Genomic DNA, 17260 nt, shown 5'->3' on the forward strand with positions numbered 1-17260 from the left:
CCCCCACCTGGTCGTGGCCACGGCGGCGGGGCCAGCTAAATCTGCCGCCCCCGCTAGACGGGGCCCCTGCCACGGGCCCCCGGTACGTTGATGGGCTGGATGCGAGGGGGAAAGAGGGGATAAAGTCCCTCACCTCGCACCGGAATCACCATCACCGACCCCTTCTCGCTCCCCCTGCCACGGGGAGCGGTGGAGGGTCTTACGGTCGGCGTCGCCGCCTGCCCCCCACCACCTAACCCAAACCTAACCCAGACCTAACCTGTGTTATCCTCTAAAATACTGATCGAAACCAGGTTTAGTTGACTGTTTCTATGTGGTACCACATTACTACGTGATTCAACCTAGGACAAACCCTGGATCTGGCCATCAATTATGCGAAAAAGGCAAAATCATGAGCCAAATGCGGTCATAACCAGGACCTAACCCAGACCTGACCGGTGTTATCCTCTAGTAGGTGAGAAAGGGGAGTTCTGGACAGGGGGCTCCGAGTGGGGTGGGGGGATGAGGGGAGGGGGGTGATGAGGGTGAGGGAAGGCGGGGGAGGGGGGCCTGCGCGTCGGAGTGAGGGGGCCGTGGTGGGTCCGTCGGGGGGGGGGGGGAGCAGTCGGAGTGGGAGGTCGGTAACTATTACCGACAGTCGATAATTGGTATCTACGGTCGGTAATTAGTATCTATGGTTGGTAATTAGTATTTAGGGTCGGTAATTAGTATCAACGATCGATAATTGACATTAACGGCTGGTAATTAGCAGAGGTTAGAAAATGAAAGAGGGTAATTGCCTGGTATCGATAAAAAGGGAAGGGGGGATAAAAGAGATGCATCTGGTAAAAAGAAGTGGTAATTATCAAAGGTAATTATCAGAGGTCGATAAAGAGGAGGTGGGGAAAGAAATTAGACGTCTTTTGACTATTTCGAAATTTTATTCCACAAAAATTAGATACAGTTTTTATTTTTAATTATTAATAGCATCATATAAAATGTAATCCAGCGCATATGCCAACAGCTCGCAATCTACAGGCGAATTTTTGTCGTAATATTCACGAAGGATTTTGTCTGCATCACGTTTACGCATAATACTATTGCGTTTTAAAATATTTGTAAATTCTTGGTATTTCTCACCAACATAGTGCGCATTTTGGCATAGCCACGAATATGCATGCTCGATGCACTGTTCCAGTTCGAATAAAAATAATAGAGTTGACGGTTTCATATACATGCAAGCATCATGCAATTTCACTTGTACAATGTTCATATCACGCATTGCAACAACCGTAAGCACCAAATCACAAATTGATAACGATGTTGGAGAAAGAGCTGATAGCACATGTTGTTTGATATCCTCGCGTTTCTGAATAAACACCATCCATGTTGAGTAAGACAGCAACAATGTATTTCCTCGAGTATCGCCAAGTATAATTTCCACGGTGGATACAGGTCCTACACCGATTGCAATATCCAAATACTTGTATGCTGTGGATGTGAGGGCAAACCTCCTTCCCAGTATATGAGGCGTTGAATGCTGTTTCTTGCTACTGTTACATGTAGAAAAGTAAATAAAGAATAAAAGGTAAGTAATGACAATAAGTAATAACAATAAGAAAAAATGGATAAAAAAAAAATGGTGATAATAATACTTACTCATTACTTGTGCATGCTGTATCGCAAGGAATGCAATAATTCATTTTTTCAGAAAAAATTTGAACGTAGAATTCAATAGATAATGTTTCACGACGATACTATCAAACGAGTGTGAATATTGTGCAGCACTTAAATGCAACGTTGCAGCATATGTATCAGGGAAGCGGGTGGCGCGTAGTGGGGGGAGGAATTTTTTATATCACATGTTCTTCTTCTGCGAAAAGTGCAACTTTTGCAAAAATGTCTTTTAGATTACCTTGAACACGTCTAAACATGCAACTTCTGCAAAGCGTATAACATTACATTCGCAGGATGATGCAAACAAATAATATTCTTCGCGACATAGATCATTTGTGGGGAAAGAGGAATTTTTTATATCACGTGTTCTTCTTCTGTGAAAAGGGCAACTTTTTGCAAAAATTGTCTTTTAGATTACCTTGAACACGTCTAAACATGCAACTTCTGCAAAGCGTATAACATTACATTCGCAGGATGATGCAAACAAATAATATTCTTCGCGACATAGATCATTTGTGGGGAAAGAGGAATTTTTTATATCACGTGTTCTTCTTCTGTGAAAAGGGCAACTTTTTGCAAAAATTGTCTTTTAGATTACCTTGAACACGTCTAAACATGCAACTTCTGCAAAGCGTATAACATTACATTCGCAGGATGATGCAAACAAATAATATTCTTCGCGACATAGATCATTTTTTTACGTTCACACTATACCCAATAATTTTTATGGGATCCACGAATTGTGCGAGCTATTGGGTCCTAATCATTTTACGTACACGCTGTTCATCTTGTTATTTTATGTCGCATGTTCTTCTTCTGCGAAAAGCGCAACATTTTTTGCAAGGCGTTTTAGATTACACTGAACACGTGCAAAAACGCAACTTCTGCAAAACGTATACACTGCATTCACAGACAAAGAATTCTGTAATATATATATGGAGACCCTTACCGTGGGAAAAAATTAGATACCATGTTTTGATGATTTAAAAATATGATATATTTATTAAAGCATTGAATAATTATGTTACAAAACATTACTTTTATGGATCCATGAATTGTGCGAGTTATTGAGCCCCAACCATTTTACGTACACGTTGATCCCCCTTCTTACTATTTTATGTTACATGTTCTTCTTCTGCGAAAAGCGCAACTTTTTTGCAAGGTGTTTTAGATTACACTGAACATGTGCAAAACGTATACAATACATTTGTGGATGAACACATGTAAAAAAAAACACAACCTCTGCAAAACGTATAACATTGCATTTGCGGACACAGATTTCTGTAACATATCGCGAGCATCACCGAAAGCATCATCGGGAACAGTGATTTTTTGTAATATATCGTGTGCATCACTATACACATTAACACAAAAGACGGCAGTATGGATCATCAAGAGCAGGAGCTGTACGAGCAAGCCGCTCAATTAAGGTCGATGGAAGAATACAATTTATGGGAACATCGATTTGGCGACTATCTCGATTCGTTGGAGGAACGAAGCCGAATCAAGAGACTGCGACTCTCAATCGGTGAAAAACAATCATTGATTGCTCGTATCGCTAGATTAGAAAGTCTAAAAGATTCGACACGCAATCGATTTGTACATGCGGGTGCTGGACATAGTGCAAGACTCAGATGGCATGAAATTGATACGGCTTTCGTTAAGCGTATATTGACCGGTGCGGTGATAAACTCTAACCACATAGAACCTCGCAATTTTCTCGAAGATGCGAGGGATATTGTAGTCGATCATGTGCGAAACATTGTGCTGAAACATGATAGTGTAAAAATAAATACTATACTTAACGGTGAATTTGTGGCTGGTAACAAATGTGCAAACAAAAGTGTTAACACGAAAAATTGTGAACTTTTTCGCTTGTCTGACCTACGCGAATGGTATGATTTACGTGTCATCGAACCCATTCTAGCATCCTTAGACGAGTTTCAGGAACGCGATAGTGGGTGGGCGCTGTCGCGTATACTGAATTTAATTGTTAATGTAAATAAATATATGCCGATGTATGCAGGATGTGCCATACAATTACCGCGAGAGGTACGACTAAAGAAAGCAGTAATCAATGTATGCTCGACGGACAATGCATGTTTTGCGTGGTCGGTGGTGGCCGCTCTGTATCCAGCCGAAAGTCACGTATCTCTCGCATCGTCATATCCTCATTATACAATAGTGTTAAATATCCAGGATATTGAATTTCCAATGACATTGAACCAAATTAAAATGTTTGAACATATCAACAACATCTCCATCAATGTCTATACCATTGAGAATAAGAAGGTGTTACCAATACAAGTCACCGATAAGAAGATGGAAAGGCATGTCAATTTGTTGTATTTAGAAGGAGCAAACGACGTGGGACATTTCACATGGATTAAGAACTTATCTCGCCTCGTATGCACACAATTGAGTAAACATAATGGCAGAAAATACTTTTGTGATAGATATGTATATAATAAATCTTTTAAATATTTTATGTTAGATAAAAATTATGTCTGTTATTGCAGATGCTTACACTACTTTAGTTCGAATGAGAAGCTGGAAGCTCACACCATGGATTGTGAGAAGATGAACGATTGCGCAATCATATTGCCAAATGATGATTGCAGTAAGTGGCTCAGCTTCAGCAACTATAACAGGAAAGAGCGTGTTCCGTTTATCGTGTATGCCGATCTGGAATGCATCCTGGAGAAAACGGATACTGATCGAGAAGCGTCAAGATCGAGTATTTAGAGTGGGATATTATGTGCGGTGCTCGTACGACGACTCGTTATCTACGTTTCAATGTTGTCGCGATCCTGATTGCGTATCATGGTTTGTGAGACAACTTCAAGATTTGTCACATCGTGTAAAGTCCATCTTATCGACCAATGTACCCATGGAAAATTTATCAGCTGAACAATTACGAAATTTTAATACGGCAACACACTGCCATATATGCGAAACACCGTTTACGCGAGATGATATGCGGGTACGCGATCATTGCCACTTAACCGGTCGGTACAGAAGTCCTGCACATTCAAATCACAATCTAAATTATAAAGACGCATTTGCCATCCCTATAGTCTTTCACAATTTATCCAGTTATGATTCACATTTTATTATCAAGGAGATAGCCACAGCATTTGAGGGTGATGTCACTGTATTGCCGATAACAAAAGAGAAGTACATTTCATTTACAAAATACGTTGAAAACGCGAATGAAGAATCAAACTTGCGCAAGCGCATAAAATTGCAATTCATCGATTCATTAAAATTTTTAAATACAAGTCTCGAGAAATTGGTATCTTTTCTTAGTAAAGATAAACTTGAAATTACACGGTCCGAGTTTCAAAAATTATCTGCGGAAGATTTTGATTTATTGACGCGAAAAGGGGTGTTTCCCTTCGAGTACATTGACTGTGTCGAAAAGTTGGACCAATCATGTTTACGATCACGCAATTCATTTTACAGTTCCTTAACTGGCGATACAGTATCCGAAAATGACTACGCACACGCTGTCAACGTGTGGAAGCGGTTCTCCATTGAAACGCTCGGCGAGTACAGCGATTTGTATCTGAAGACGGATGTCTTGCTGTTGGCTGATATTTTTGAAAATTTTCGCAATAGTTGCATCGCAAGTTATGGACTCGACCCCGCACACTATAATACTTTGCCTGGTTTTACGTGGGATGCCATGCTGAAGCATACACGTATCAATTTCGAACTTCTTACCGATATCGACATGGTCCTATTTATCGAACGTGGTATACGTGGTGGTTTGAGTCAATGTTCCAACAGACGCGCACGAGCCAACAACAAATACATGCAGTCGCACGATCCATCGCAACCGTCATCATATTTAATGTATTTCGATGTAAATAATTTGTACGGCTGGGCAATGTGTCAACCATTACCATACACCAATTTTCAGTGGGCCAACAACAAAGATGTAGATGTAATGACCGTAGCGTTAGACTCATCGACGGGGTATATTTTGGAAGTCGACCTGGAGTATCCGCAACATCTGCATGATTCGCACACTGGCCTACCGTTCTGCCCAACACATGATAAACCGCCTGGCAAGCACCAGGAGAAGCTACTCGCGACTCTATACGATAAGAAGCGTTACGTAATACACTATCGCAATCTGCAGCAATGTATTCGTCACGGCCTTCGCGTAACTGAAGTTCACCGCGTATTACAGTTTTCCCAATCCCCATGGCTTCGCGATTACATCGAACTAAATACAAAGTTCAGAACTCTTGCTACAAACGATTATGAGAAAAATTTATATAAGTTAATGAATAATGCAGTGTTTGGCAAAACCATGGAGAATGTGCGCAATCATGTAGATGTCAAATTAGTAACGAAATGGGAAGGGAGATACGGTGCAGAGGCACTGATCGCTAAGCCCAATTTCCACAGTCGCAGCATATTTTCGGAAAACCTAGTTGCGATCGAACTGCATAAATTGTTCGTAAAATTTAACAAACCAATCTATGTGGGCATGTGTATACTAGATATATCTAAGATTTGTTTGTATGAATTCTATCACGATTACATGTTACCCACACATAGGAATAAATGTAAAATTATGTACACCGATACAGACAGTCTAATCTGCCACATCGAGTGTGACGATATTTATGAACTTATGATACGCGATATTACCCGCTTTGACACGAGCGATTATCCCACAGATAATCGATATGGTATTCCGCTTGCTAATAAGAAGGTACCAGGTTTAATGAAAGATGAAAATAATGGTGCGATTATGACGGAATTTGTTGGATTGAGAGCGAAAATGTATGCCATACAAGTCGATGGTAAGAAAGATACGAAAAAGGTGAAAGGTGTCAAGAGTAATGCTCTAGCGCGAACTATAACATTTGATGATTATGTGCAATGTTTGATGGGTGAGGTTGAAAAGATTTGTCACCAATCGTGTATAAGAACCATGTTGCATGAAGCGTACACGGTATCAGAAACAAAAATTGCTTTGAGTCCATACGATGACGAACGATATATTGTACCATATTCAACCAAGACGCTGCCATGGGGGCATTATAAAATACCGCTTTAGACATACCAGTATACATATGTGTTTAAAGATTTGCATAATGCCGAGCGATTATTCTCGGCCGCAATTACCGTTAATCCTGTTAACGTACAATTCGAAGGAGATTATCTCTAATAGGATTTGTACAGCAAGCAGTGATAGAAAAACGCGTGTATTACTAGTTTTTCTGGCATCGGTAACGGCTCATTACCTTCGATTCGAGTGTGCCAACGATGTTGATGACGTCAGTATCGTGAGAGAGTAGCACGCAAATAATTAGACAAAGATAGACTGCCGAAATTTGGACAGCGCCGCGGAACGGCTAATTGGAGCAACGCGGCGACGTTTTCGGCTGTCAATCGACACAGTCCAACAACGACTTCTGCGAGAGACACTTCGGCTCCCGATCGCGTCTGACCAGAATTCGAACACGACTTGAGAAATAAATTCTTAAGTTATTGGATTGCTTTTTCAAAAATAAAAGGTGCTACGAGCAGATGTTCAGTCTGGTGCTGGTCCTCGAATTGACCTCGCACAGCTGAGAATTCAAAAGCTCGGATAAAAGAGTGGGAATTATTTCACTTTTTGCTTGCTAAACGAATCGGGTTCCGATTCGTGCAAAGGCATCTCGAAGTTTCGCTCGGGAAATTCCCAGACAAGCTTCCGATTAAATATTGTTCAGTTTGGAGGAATCGAGAATACACCGATAAGGTGCTCGACCTCCCTGGTAACTACAAGGTCGTTTCGAGCGTATAAACGTTTGAGACACAAAGAAGTGGACGAATACCGTTCAAACTTCTTTGGGATTGCTATACGACTTAGGAGACACCGAAGGGAAGAACCTACGTGGTGAACCTCCAGGTGGGCTCACTGGAGTCAGGTCAACGTCCACCTTGGACGTGTGACATTCGGTCTTCGCCTTTTTATCTCTACAGACCCCGCCGGTGTAACGTTTAGAGGAGCACCAGTGCGGAGAGGTTAAGGAGTCGCGGGTCAGGCCCCCACGTAGTTCAAAATACTGCTTCGAATCACATCGAGTGGTGCATTCGTGCAGTGAACAACGTGCTGTCGGGCTTCGCAGTGCAACTCTCGACCAACAAGTCCTCTGTTGGAACGTCTAGAGAAGCCGCAGATCGACGGTCGTGCCGTTGCATTGCAGTGCAACTCGACGCACAGATTCAGTGAGCATACCCGCGGGATCAGTGCATTTGGAGACTTACAACCTCCACGTGCATCCCCGTCCATTGAGCAATCGACCTAATCGGCAAAGAAAAGAAGTTTAATTCCTTTCACGCCAATAAATAAAATACAGTCCACTAGCGCGTTCGTAATTTACGAACGAGCGAAATTCTCCGCTCCTATAAATTCGAATAACGAGCCAGGAGCGTGAGGACACAAGCGCGGCGAATATACGTGTAACGTATTTACGTGTCTAACACATAGCCGTGTTTTTCTGTTCATAGGAATCCTGGCCTACCTCAACCAAGAGGCAAGTTCGTCGACCGGGCCGAGGCAGGAGCCAGAACCTCCGAAATTATTTTCTAATTTTTTATACTGACTTATGATTTTCGGAGAATTTCTTCATTGTTTTTTTTAATTATTAGAAATAAACGTTTTGTTGTTTAAAAGAAAATCATAAGTGTCTGAATTCACTTCCCACAATAATAAATCCGATCCCTCTATCCGGACCTCGTCGTTAAAAGCATCAGCTTTTTAACAATATGTTTGTAACACCATAAAAGATCCAAGAACGCAAAGATTGCAGAATGCTGTGGGAGAAGCTGAGGGTATGCAATTCTACTAATGTTTGCAGATACGAGCGAGTACCACTCCCATTCTTAAGAACACCGAGTCCTCCTCGAGTTGTACGATCAGTCCATGCCATTTATAGCAGAAGTGATTTGTAAGTTTTTACATAAAAAAATAAAAAAATTTTAACAATGGTTGCTGACAAGTGGGATGAAGGTATGTAAAACAGGAATAATTTTTATCACATTAGTTTGTACCATATTTAACAATCACAATTACAAAATATAATATTCTAATATGAACATTCTCCCCCCGCAGCAAGAGTCAGCTTAGGTGGCACTGGCTCCTATGCGGAGACAGTATTATTAGCATCCCGATACAATATTATTAATAAGAGGTGTTGTTTATGGGGAGGCAAATGCTATCGCCGGAGAAATGAACGGAGACGAATTTGCAGACAATGTTTAAATGCGCTGCCGCAGCATGAGGCAATTGAATATGACCGCCAACCGACACACATTCTTGTGATGGTGTCGATGCTTGACGAAGAGAATAATATACTGTATTGTAGCGAATGTGGTATAGAAATATATAAATACGCCGACTCTATACATTGTATGGGATGCGTTGATGCGATTGCATAAATTCCATTACACCGAATATCGCGACAAGTGATAATAGTCTGCGAAAACTTGCAATAGCATATATATTTTAATCATTTTATATTTTTTAATCATTTTTTATATTTTTTTAATCATTTATATATTCTTCACTGTTTCTTGATCATTATATATATTTTTATTTATATTTTTATGTATGTATGTCAATTATATATTTTTTCTTATTAATCCCTTTTGTAATTATAGTATGTAATAAAAACAATTTATATACATGGTATCGTTTAATTTATATACACATCTCCCTCGCCCCAATTTGTTATTAATTTTACATTATGAAAAGAGTAAAAGTACTACGAAGGAGGGGAAAGAAATTGATGTAAATTACACTTTAAAACAAAAAATACATTTATTTCTGGTATTTCAACCATTAGTTGTATAATTTAAATACATTTTGTAAAGCACAAGTCTTTTCATGGTTGTTGGATCGCAATGTATTAGCACGATCGAGATTTTTCAAACACTTGATATCTTCGTAATCGGCATCAATGGTTTTAGATTTATTCTAAAGTTCATAATTTTATAAAAAGATACATTTATTTCCAGTATTTCAACCACCATTAACTAGTATGAAAGTTCATAATTTTATAAAAAGATACATTTATATCCAATATTTCAACCATCATTAATAAGTACATGTTTTTTCAGAAGCTTGCAAAAACATTAAAAGATTTTTAGACATATTCTGAAAGTTCATAATTTTATAAAATTGCAAGGAAGGAGGAGGATGGGGAAATTAGATGTATTTTTTAAATGACATAAATTGATTCAAAAAGATACATTTATTTCCAATATTTTAACCACCAATTGCATAATTTAAATACATTTTGCAAATCAAAAAAGGTACATTTATTTTTGATATTTTAACCACCAATTGTATAATTTAAATACATTTTGCATAGCGCATGTCTTTTTATGGTTACCACATCGCCATGTGTTTGCACAATCAAGATTTTTTAAGCATTCAATATCACCATAATCAGCATGTTGGTTAACCAATCACACTTTTGAAGCCCTTTTACATATACGATTGGGTTTGACTCATCTACTATTGCCGATGCAATAAGCATTTTGGTCATGCTGTAGGGTATAAAACCGTCGTCCCACGACAGTCCGTGATGATTCTTCGTCACCCAAGTAGCTCGTGATTTATTGGGCGCAGATAATAAACACCATGGATATGGACTTTGGAAGATATAATGCGCTAGAGTGCTTTCTTTTTTCAACACTGCCACTTCCTTTACAACAAACTCTGTGTCGCTAACGAATCCTTGTATGTCGACAAATGTTGGTACCATCATGAAAATATCTTTGAAACTATGCTGCAATGCGGCGTGTCCGCCTGTTATATATATATTACAAACATTGCTGATGTTACAGTTTATGTAATCTTGCGCACAACGTTGGACAGTGGACAGTATTCGACAACACGATCATGTAAAATAAGACAATATGCGGTAGTATTTGCTGGCACGTTTTCTTTACAATCAAATTCTATTCGCACATCTATGGTAGCGCTCTTGATTGATTCGTTCTGTCTCGAACAATCGATGACTACAAAGGGTCCATACAACGAAAAGTTCTCCCTGTTGCAAAGCGTTTCGTAACAGTCGTATCCATAATAAGCTTTACGAAAACGTGCATACATATCAAAAAGAATAGCATATCTGTTTTTATCAAAATCAAGATTCAAGTCATCATATGGATAAAAGCCAGAGTTTAGATACAGTTTCACATTGGTCAAGTTACATTCATCGAAATTGCTTGCATCTTTAGACATGTTATTCTTCCGACCAGTCTGCAGCGCAAAAATGACGTATCGCGGCTTCTTCAGCTGAATTGCAGTTTTAACAGCCCACGAATATTTTGTTGTACTTTGCAATAATGGGTACTCGTACAGGTCCCACGAACGAAAACTCATGCTTACGTATTGTCCGCTTTCCATAACCCGCAACATCGATAGTTTATTCGTATCATTCAGTATAATGCGCGGCATTCGCCACTGTATCTTTAGTAATTCGATCTCCGGCTCCAGCGCGGAATTTGCAATGATGCAGTTGTTATCATTGCGAGCGCGTATAAGAATGAGTTCATGTCGAGCGTTGACTATTATACGCTTGTAATCTTCGCAAAACCCCAACAGCATATTGAGCGGTACACAAAAGTTAAAGTAACCTGTCGGTATGTTTGATTGTGCGGCCCATCCAGCATTCCGTAAAATTAACGATTTGTCATATGTTGAGGACACAAATGTTTTGATGGTACTTGTTATCCCAACGTTTCTGTTACGATCGATCTCCACACCATTAAGTTCATATCGAATTTCATCAAACATAAACGCAACACAATTATTTCCGAGGAATGCATCCAACTCATTGTTTGGCTTCTTTACTATGAATCTTCCTTCAACGTATAAAAAGCTCTCACATGTTAGCGTGTATAAATCCTGCTGTTGTATAGGTATTCGTATCTCATCGTTGTGTCCAAACGTTGTGTTGGCGTATGGGTTGTACGTGTGAGTCTCAATCTTGACAATGCGATCATCAAAGATCGGTTCGCTTCCAATGTTTAAGATATTAGCCATTTCGTACAACAAAACCCAACGATTTCAGAAATTCAACATTCGATGCAGTAAGTTTTGTGGGTGATCGAATTGTCCTCTCGCCTGATGGTTTTAGACAGTCAATATTTGATACAGTGTGGTGTGCAAGCGATTGAATTGTCTTCTCTTTATTTTCGTGCGTCGTCTGTTTCACTTGCTCCCCTTCGTTCAGCACAAGCATCTCCCACTACAGTCGTTGTCTCCGCACATGCAATTGAACGGTGATCTGTTCCCCACGAAAATCGAGCAATTGATCGTCTTGATTCACAACGCGAATCGTCAAATCCGAAATGCTTCGTGCAGTAATCGGAAGGTAAATGATCTGTGTTGGTCTTTCCGATATCTTATATCCTGGTGGAACGGTAGGCGAAAACTCATGTATCGTGTGCGCACACTTGTTATTGCTGTAAGCGCCAGCTGTCACGTTGCATTCAATGCGAATGATATTTACATTCATTATATTGATTGATGTATCCGATTCGTGCCATTTTCGTGGTTGTAACACCCGATTCGTTGAAAACCCCAGTAACGAGCCAATAGTATTGGGTTTGGTAAAATTTATGCTATAATTACACCTGATCTCGCTCTTCATCATATTGTTGTTAGCTCTAAGAATCAAGGGCGGGTTTCCTTCATTATCCCATGAAAGCGATCGTTGCAAATACATGTGAATGTCGTCCAGCTCATAAGATCCCTCGGGAATAATGATTTCCTTATCATCATTATCATAGTAAAATTTATTATTTGACAAATTTACATTCGGTATTGTGTAATATGTTTCAAAGTCCATAAGACCGAGTTCGTAATCACCATTGCTCAAATCGATGGCTGGAAAATAGCTTACTGCGAGAATACTACTTTGGCCGGTGAGCGTTAGCGTCAGCGACATGTTCCAACGGATACTGGAGTTAAAGCGTACAATGATTATCCTTAAATTGATTGTCAACTGTCAGCAGAAACTGTAAACACAGCTGTCCACAGTTGCTTTGATTATAGCGCTGATAAGGCATGTGATTATACTCAATTACACTATTCTTCAAATATTGTATCAATTCCCTCGGTGGTTGAAGATTGCCAAAACTATCAAAATATATGGCGCATGTTCCCCGTTTTGCGTATGCCACCCAATGAGTACCTGGTCCCTCAACAGTATCCAAATTTACGATCCCGCTCTCATTCCTGCGTACCCCATCTGTTGGTAAAGTATTGCGCATAAAAATACCTCTGAAATATGGAATACGCATACGTTTTGCCAGTTGCTGCAGTTGTATGTTTGTGGTTACGCCTCCAGGCATTTTAATTTTGACTTTTTTTTTCCTCTTTGAGACTCCTCGCCCGCGTTTGTATGGCGCGAGATAAAGTCCGTGACCTTCCATAGCGAGATTATGACGTTTCATTTCTTCTAGCTGGCGCTGCATTGCCTTCTTATCGTTCACAACCTTCGCGACTCCTGCCGCCCCTCCGACCAATGAGCCAAGAACCCTCAATAATGGTAAAATCGGTAGGATACCGCCACGTTTCGCCGTTGGAAGTATTCGCTTCTTCACAGCACTCTTTTTTTTCTTTTTCAAACCCATGCCGAATTTTGTTTTGGCCTTCATAGCCGCCCAAACGGTTGTAGCAGCAGCCTTTTCCCCGAGACTGGAATCTCTCGCGGTAATGCGTTCTCTGTTGTCAGCTGCGTGTCGTTTTACGAGATCGTTATTTTGTGAATACGCTATATCATGCTCGCGACATGCAGCATCCAGCGGATTGATACCTTGATCGCCTCGCGCCAAACGTTTCTCTAAATGTGTTCCGGGGCCACAAAACTGATAACCTGGAATATGTAATTCAATCGGAAGTATGTTTATAACGCGATTTAATAGGCCTTTCCCAATTTTTGCTGACATTCGTCACAGTTGTTTATCGATGGTAGTGGTATACAGTCAATGTGTGTTCTGCTGACTCGACAGGTTATATTTGAATACTGATCGTTTCAGCTCTATGCATCGCTATAAATAGACCAGCACTCTTTCGAAAGTATCTTCATTTGTATAATGCTGATAAAATATGCAGTTCATACGCCAATCACCTATGATCAAAGTGACTAATCTAGACAAAAAGATACAGTCTGAGAAAGAGTTACGCAAACATGGAAATATGCTGCCGGCCTCTATACGTAGTATCATCTGCGGTCCATCGAATTGCGGCAAAACGAACGTGTTGATTAGTTTGTTAGAAAGTCCGCACGGTGTTCGTTTCGAAAACGTATACGTGTACTCGAAATCGTTGCACCAACCGAAATATCGATATCTAGAAAATATATTCTCATCGATAGACGAAATTGGTTATTTTACATTTTCGAATAACAGCGATGTCGTTCCGCCGAGCGATGCACTTCCGAATTCCATTTTTATCTTTGATGATGTGGCATGTGATAAGCAAAACGTGGTAAGAGAATACTTTGCAATGGGTAGGCACTCGGACGTTGACTGTTTCTATCTTTGTCAGACATATGCAAAGATACCGAAGCATCTGATACGCGACAACGCGAACCTGCTGATCATGTTCAAACAAGATGGTACAAATCTAAAACATGTATACAACGATCATGTTAACACTGACATGTCATTTGAGAATTTCTGCAAATTGTGTACCGCTTGTTGGCAAGAAAAATATGGATTTGTAGTGATTGATAAAGACAGCGCATTATGGAATGATCGCTATAGAAAGGGATTTAATGATTTTGCAATATCATAACATGTTCAGTTATTTCCGATACGTTGACAAAGCAGTGTTCCAACATGAGCAACAATATTGAAGATTGTGAGAGGATAACGAAACAGATTGCGAGAACGAGTGATTTGATTCGCAAAAAGTATCGTGAATTAAAAACTGGTAAAATTGAGGACGAGATTGCGCTGGAAAAACACTTTAAGCCTGTTACTGAACCGCTGAAAGCAATTGTTGATAACGCGACAAGAAATTATGATCTATACAATAATACAGATATCGGAAGCGAACCATTAGCCACTCCGAATATCAAGGAATTGGATAAAACACAATCAAATTACTGGCTAAATCTTTCGAAACCACTAAAAATAAAAAAACCAAGATTAAGCAGTTTACTCGATATGAATCCCATGATTTCTACACCGGCCTCTACATCGATTAAGACGATGCCAACAATAAAAAGCTCAGCAAGATTAAGCAGTTTACCCGATACGAATCTGATGGCCTCTACACCGATTAAGATAGTACCAACAATAAAAACCTCAGCAAGATTAAGCAGTTTACCTGGTATGAATACGATGACCTCTATACCGATTAAAACAACACCAGCAACAGAAAGCTTAGGAAACGAAGATACTTTTGAAAGCCCAAAAAACAGTTTCTCAACATCTGTTCGAAGTCGGTTGCAAACGTCGGAAGGTGAAAAAACGTTGCGGAATCACCTAGGTCCGCTGAGTCAAAAATACATCGCGCCTGTATTACGTGGAGACATAGAGGTTGGTATGGATCATGTGTATGGCGTTTATCTCGGTAATGATGGGCCGATGCTCGGTAATAAACATGTTGATGTGGACAATACCGATAACACAATTATCGATGGCATACGATATTCTGGTACACCCGGTCTTTATGAATTGATATTTAAGAAAATTCCAGATAACGACATTTATACTGAGGCTGATGAATGCAAATATAGGAACATACTACTGACAACGAGTGCACATAAGTACAAGCATGATTCGTATGGTAAAACATTAGGCAACAAAGGATACAAGTATAACTATGTAATCAAGCCTTTATTGAAAGATAGAAAAGTTCGAAAGGGTGTACCAAGCTCGATGAGATTAACCAGCAACAAGATTGAATACGTTCATTGGAATGATCCTAACGAACTCGTAGATCGGCTTCGATTGCTCGAGGCTTCGCGTCAAGCTGGTCACAATGCTCACGATAATGAGATGTTATCGATTATCGAGGAACTTCGCGAGGCAGAGCTCATTATAAATTAAGCTGCACTTTGACGATAGAATCAATCATTATCAAAATGCCAATCAACAAGTTTGGGTCATCGTTTGGAACAATGGAATCATACTATCGCTGGAATGGAGTAGTGAGAAATTATGTGCGCAACAACGCTCTATGTATTGTCGGTGCCGATTATGATGCAAAGGCGCGCAAGATTCGTCGAGTAGCACCACCTGTAGAGGATGGTGACGCTATCAACAAACTATACTTGCAAGAAAACATGACATTTATAAAAAATCGACAAGATGAATTCGACAAGAAGATGATCATGTTTCAAGATTACGTTCAGAATTTGAAAGATCAACTGAATCACTTGGAGAGGGATATTATCGAATTCCGAAATCAAATGCATCAATAGCTGGATGTTGGGACGTTGGAACGTTGGGACGTTGGAACGTTGGGACGTTGGGGTGTTGGGGACGTTGGGGTGTTGAGACGTTGAACATTGATTGATAAGACGTGTGCGTTAGGTCTTCGCGTTAGTGGCGAGTCATACGTGGCCGAGAAGAAAACCTCCAGTATCGAGAAACGATGTCTTGTGGAAGAATTGCATGCTCCAGCGAGAAGACATTTTCCTCGAAGACGCGTCATAGTACATGGATACGACGACCTATGGCAAGCGGACGTGGTCGAGATGCGACCTTACACGCGATATAACAGAGGCTTCCATTACATACTCACTGTTATCGATGTGCCGAGTAAGCATGCGTGGGCTATACCCCTCAAAACCAAGAATGGAAATGAAGTTTCTACAGCGATCGGGAAGATAATCCGAGACAGTGGGAGGTATCCGAAAAATTTGCAGACCGACAAAGGAAAGGAATTTTACAACGCAAATATGCAAAAACTTTTGTCAAAATACACCATAAATCATAATTCAACGTATTCGGTGATGAAGGCGTCAGTCGTCGAACGGTTCAATCGTACACTCAAAAACGATATGTGGAAACTGTTTACACTTAATGGAAATTATAAATGGATTGATTCGCTGCAGCATCTCATATCAAATTACAACGCGCGAAAGCATCGAACTATCGCTATGCGACCAATTGATGTTACACCAACAAACGCTGCTAAGCTCTTAACAATGGCGTATAATCATATAAAAATTGTCGCTCCTGCACGATTCAAAGTGGGAGATGCAGTACGCGTAAGCAAATTCAAGACAATTTTTGGAAAAAGTTACACACCGAATTGGAGCACTGAAATATTTACAATCGCCGAGGTACAGAAAACTAATCCTGCAACGTATCTGCTGAAAGATATTTATGAAAAACCAATTGCTGGAGGATTCTACGAACACGAGTTGCAACGCGTTGCAAATTCCGACGTGTATCTAGTTGAAAAAGTATTGCATAAGAAGGGGAACAACGTGTACGTAAAATGGCTGGGGCTCAATAACTCGCACAATTCGTGGATCCACAAAAGTAATGTTTTGTAACATAATTATTCATTGCTTTAATAAATATATCATATTTTTAAATCATCAAAACATGGTATCTA

The 17260-nt window shown here is 40.0% G+C and overlaps 1 protein-coding gene across 1 annotated transcript; it reads left to right on the forward strand.

The window, feature by feature from the left end:
• The first annotated feature begins 3039 nt into the window (after positions 1-3039).
• On the forward strand, positions 3040-8267 carry LOC143349564 (uncharacterized). The gene is made up of 3 exons (XM_076780912.1): positions 3040-4116; positions 7791-7890; positions 8173-8267. The coding sequence occupies exons 1-3, from the start codon at positions 3040-3042 to the stop codon at positions 8265-8267; spliced, it is 1272 nt and encodes a 423-aa protein (XP_076637027.1).
• Positions 8268-17260: the final 8993 nt, after the last annotated feature.

This window comes from Colletes latitarsis, chromosome 13, assembly GCF_051014445.1.
Source record: "Colletes latitarsis isolate SP2378_abdomen chromosome 13, iyColLati1, whole genome shotgun sequence".
NCBI lineage: Eukaryota > Metazoa > Arthropoda > Insecta > Hymenoptera > Colletidae > Colletes > Colletes latitarsis.

Coding starts and splice junctions, on each gene's coding strand:
- LOC143349564 (XM_076780912.1), top strand. CDS start 3,040: ATGGATCATCAAGAGCAGGAGCTGTACGAGCAAGCCGCTCAATTAAGG. Junction 4,117..7,790: donor AATACTTTTGTGATAGATAT/GTATATAATAAA, acceptor CGGGCTTCGCAG/TGCAACTCTCGACCAACAAG. Junction 7,891..8,172: donor CAACTCGACGCACAGATTCA/GTGAGCATACCC, acceptor TTCTGTTCATAG/GAATCCTGGCCTACCTCAAC.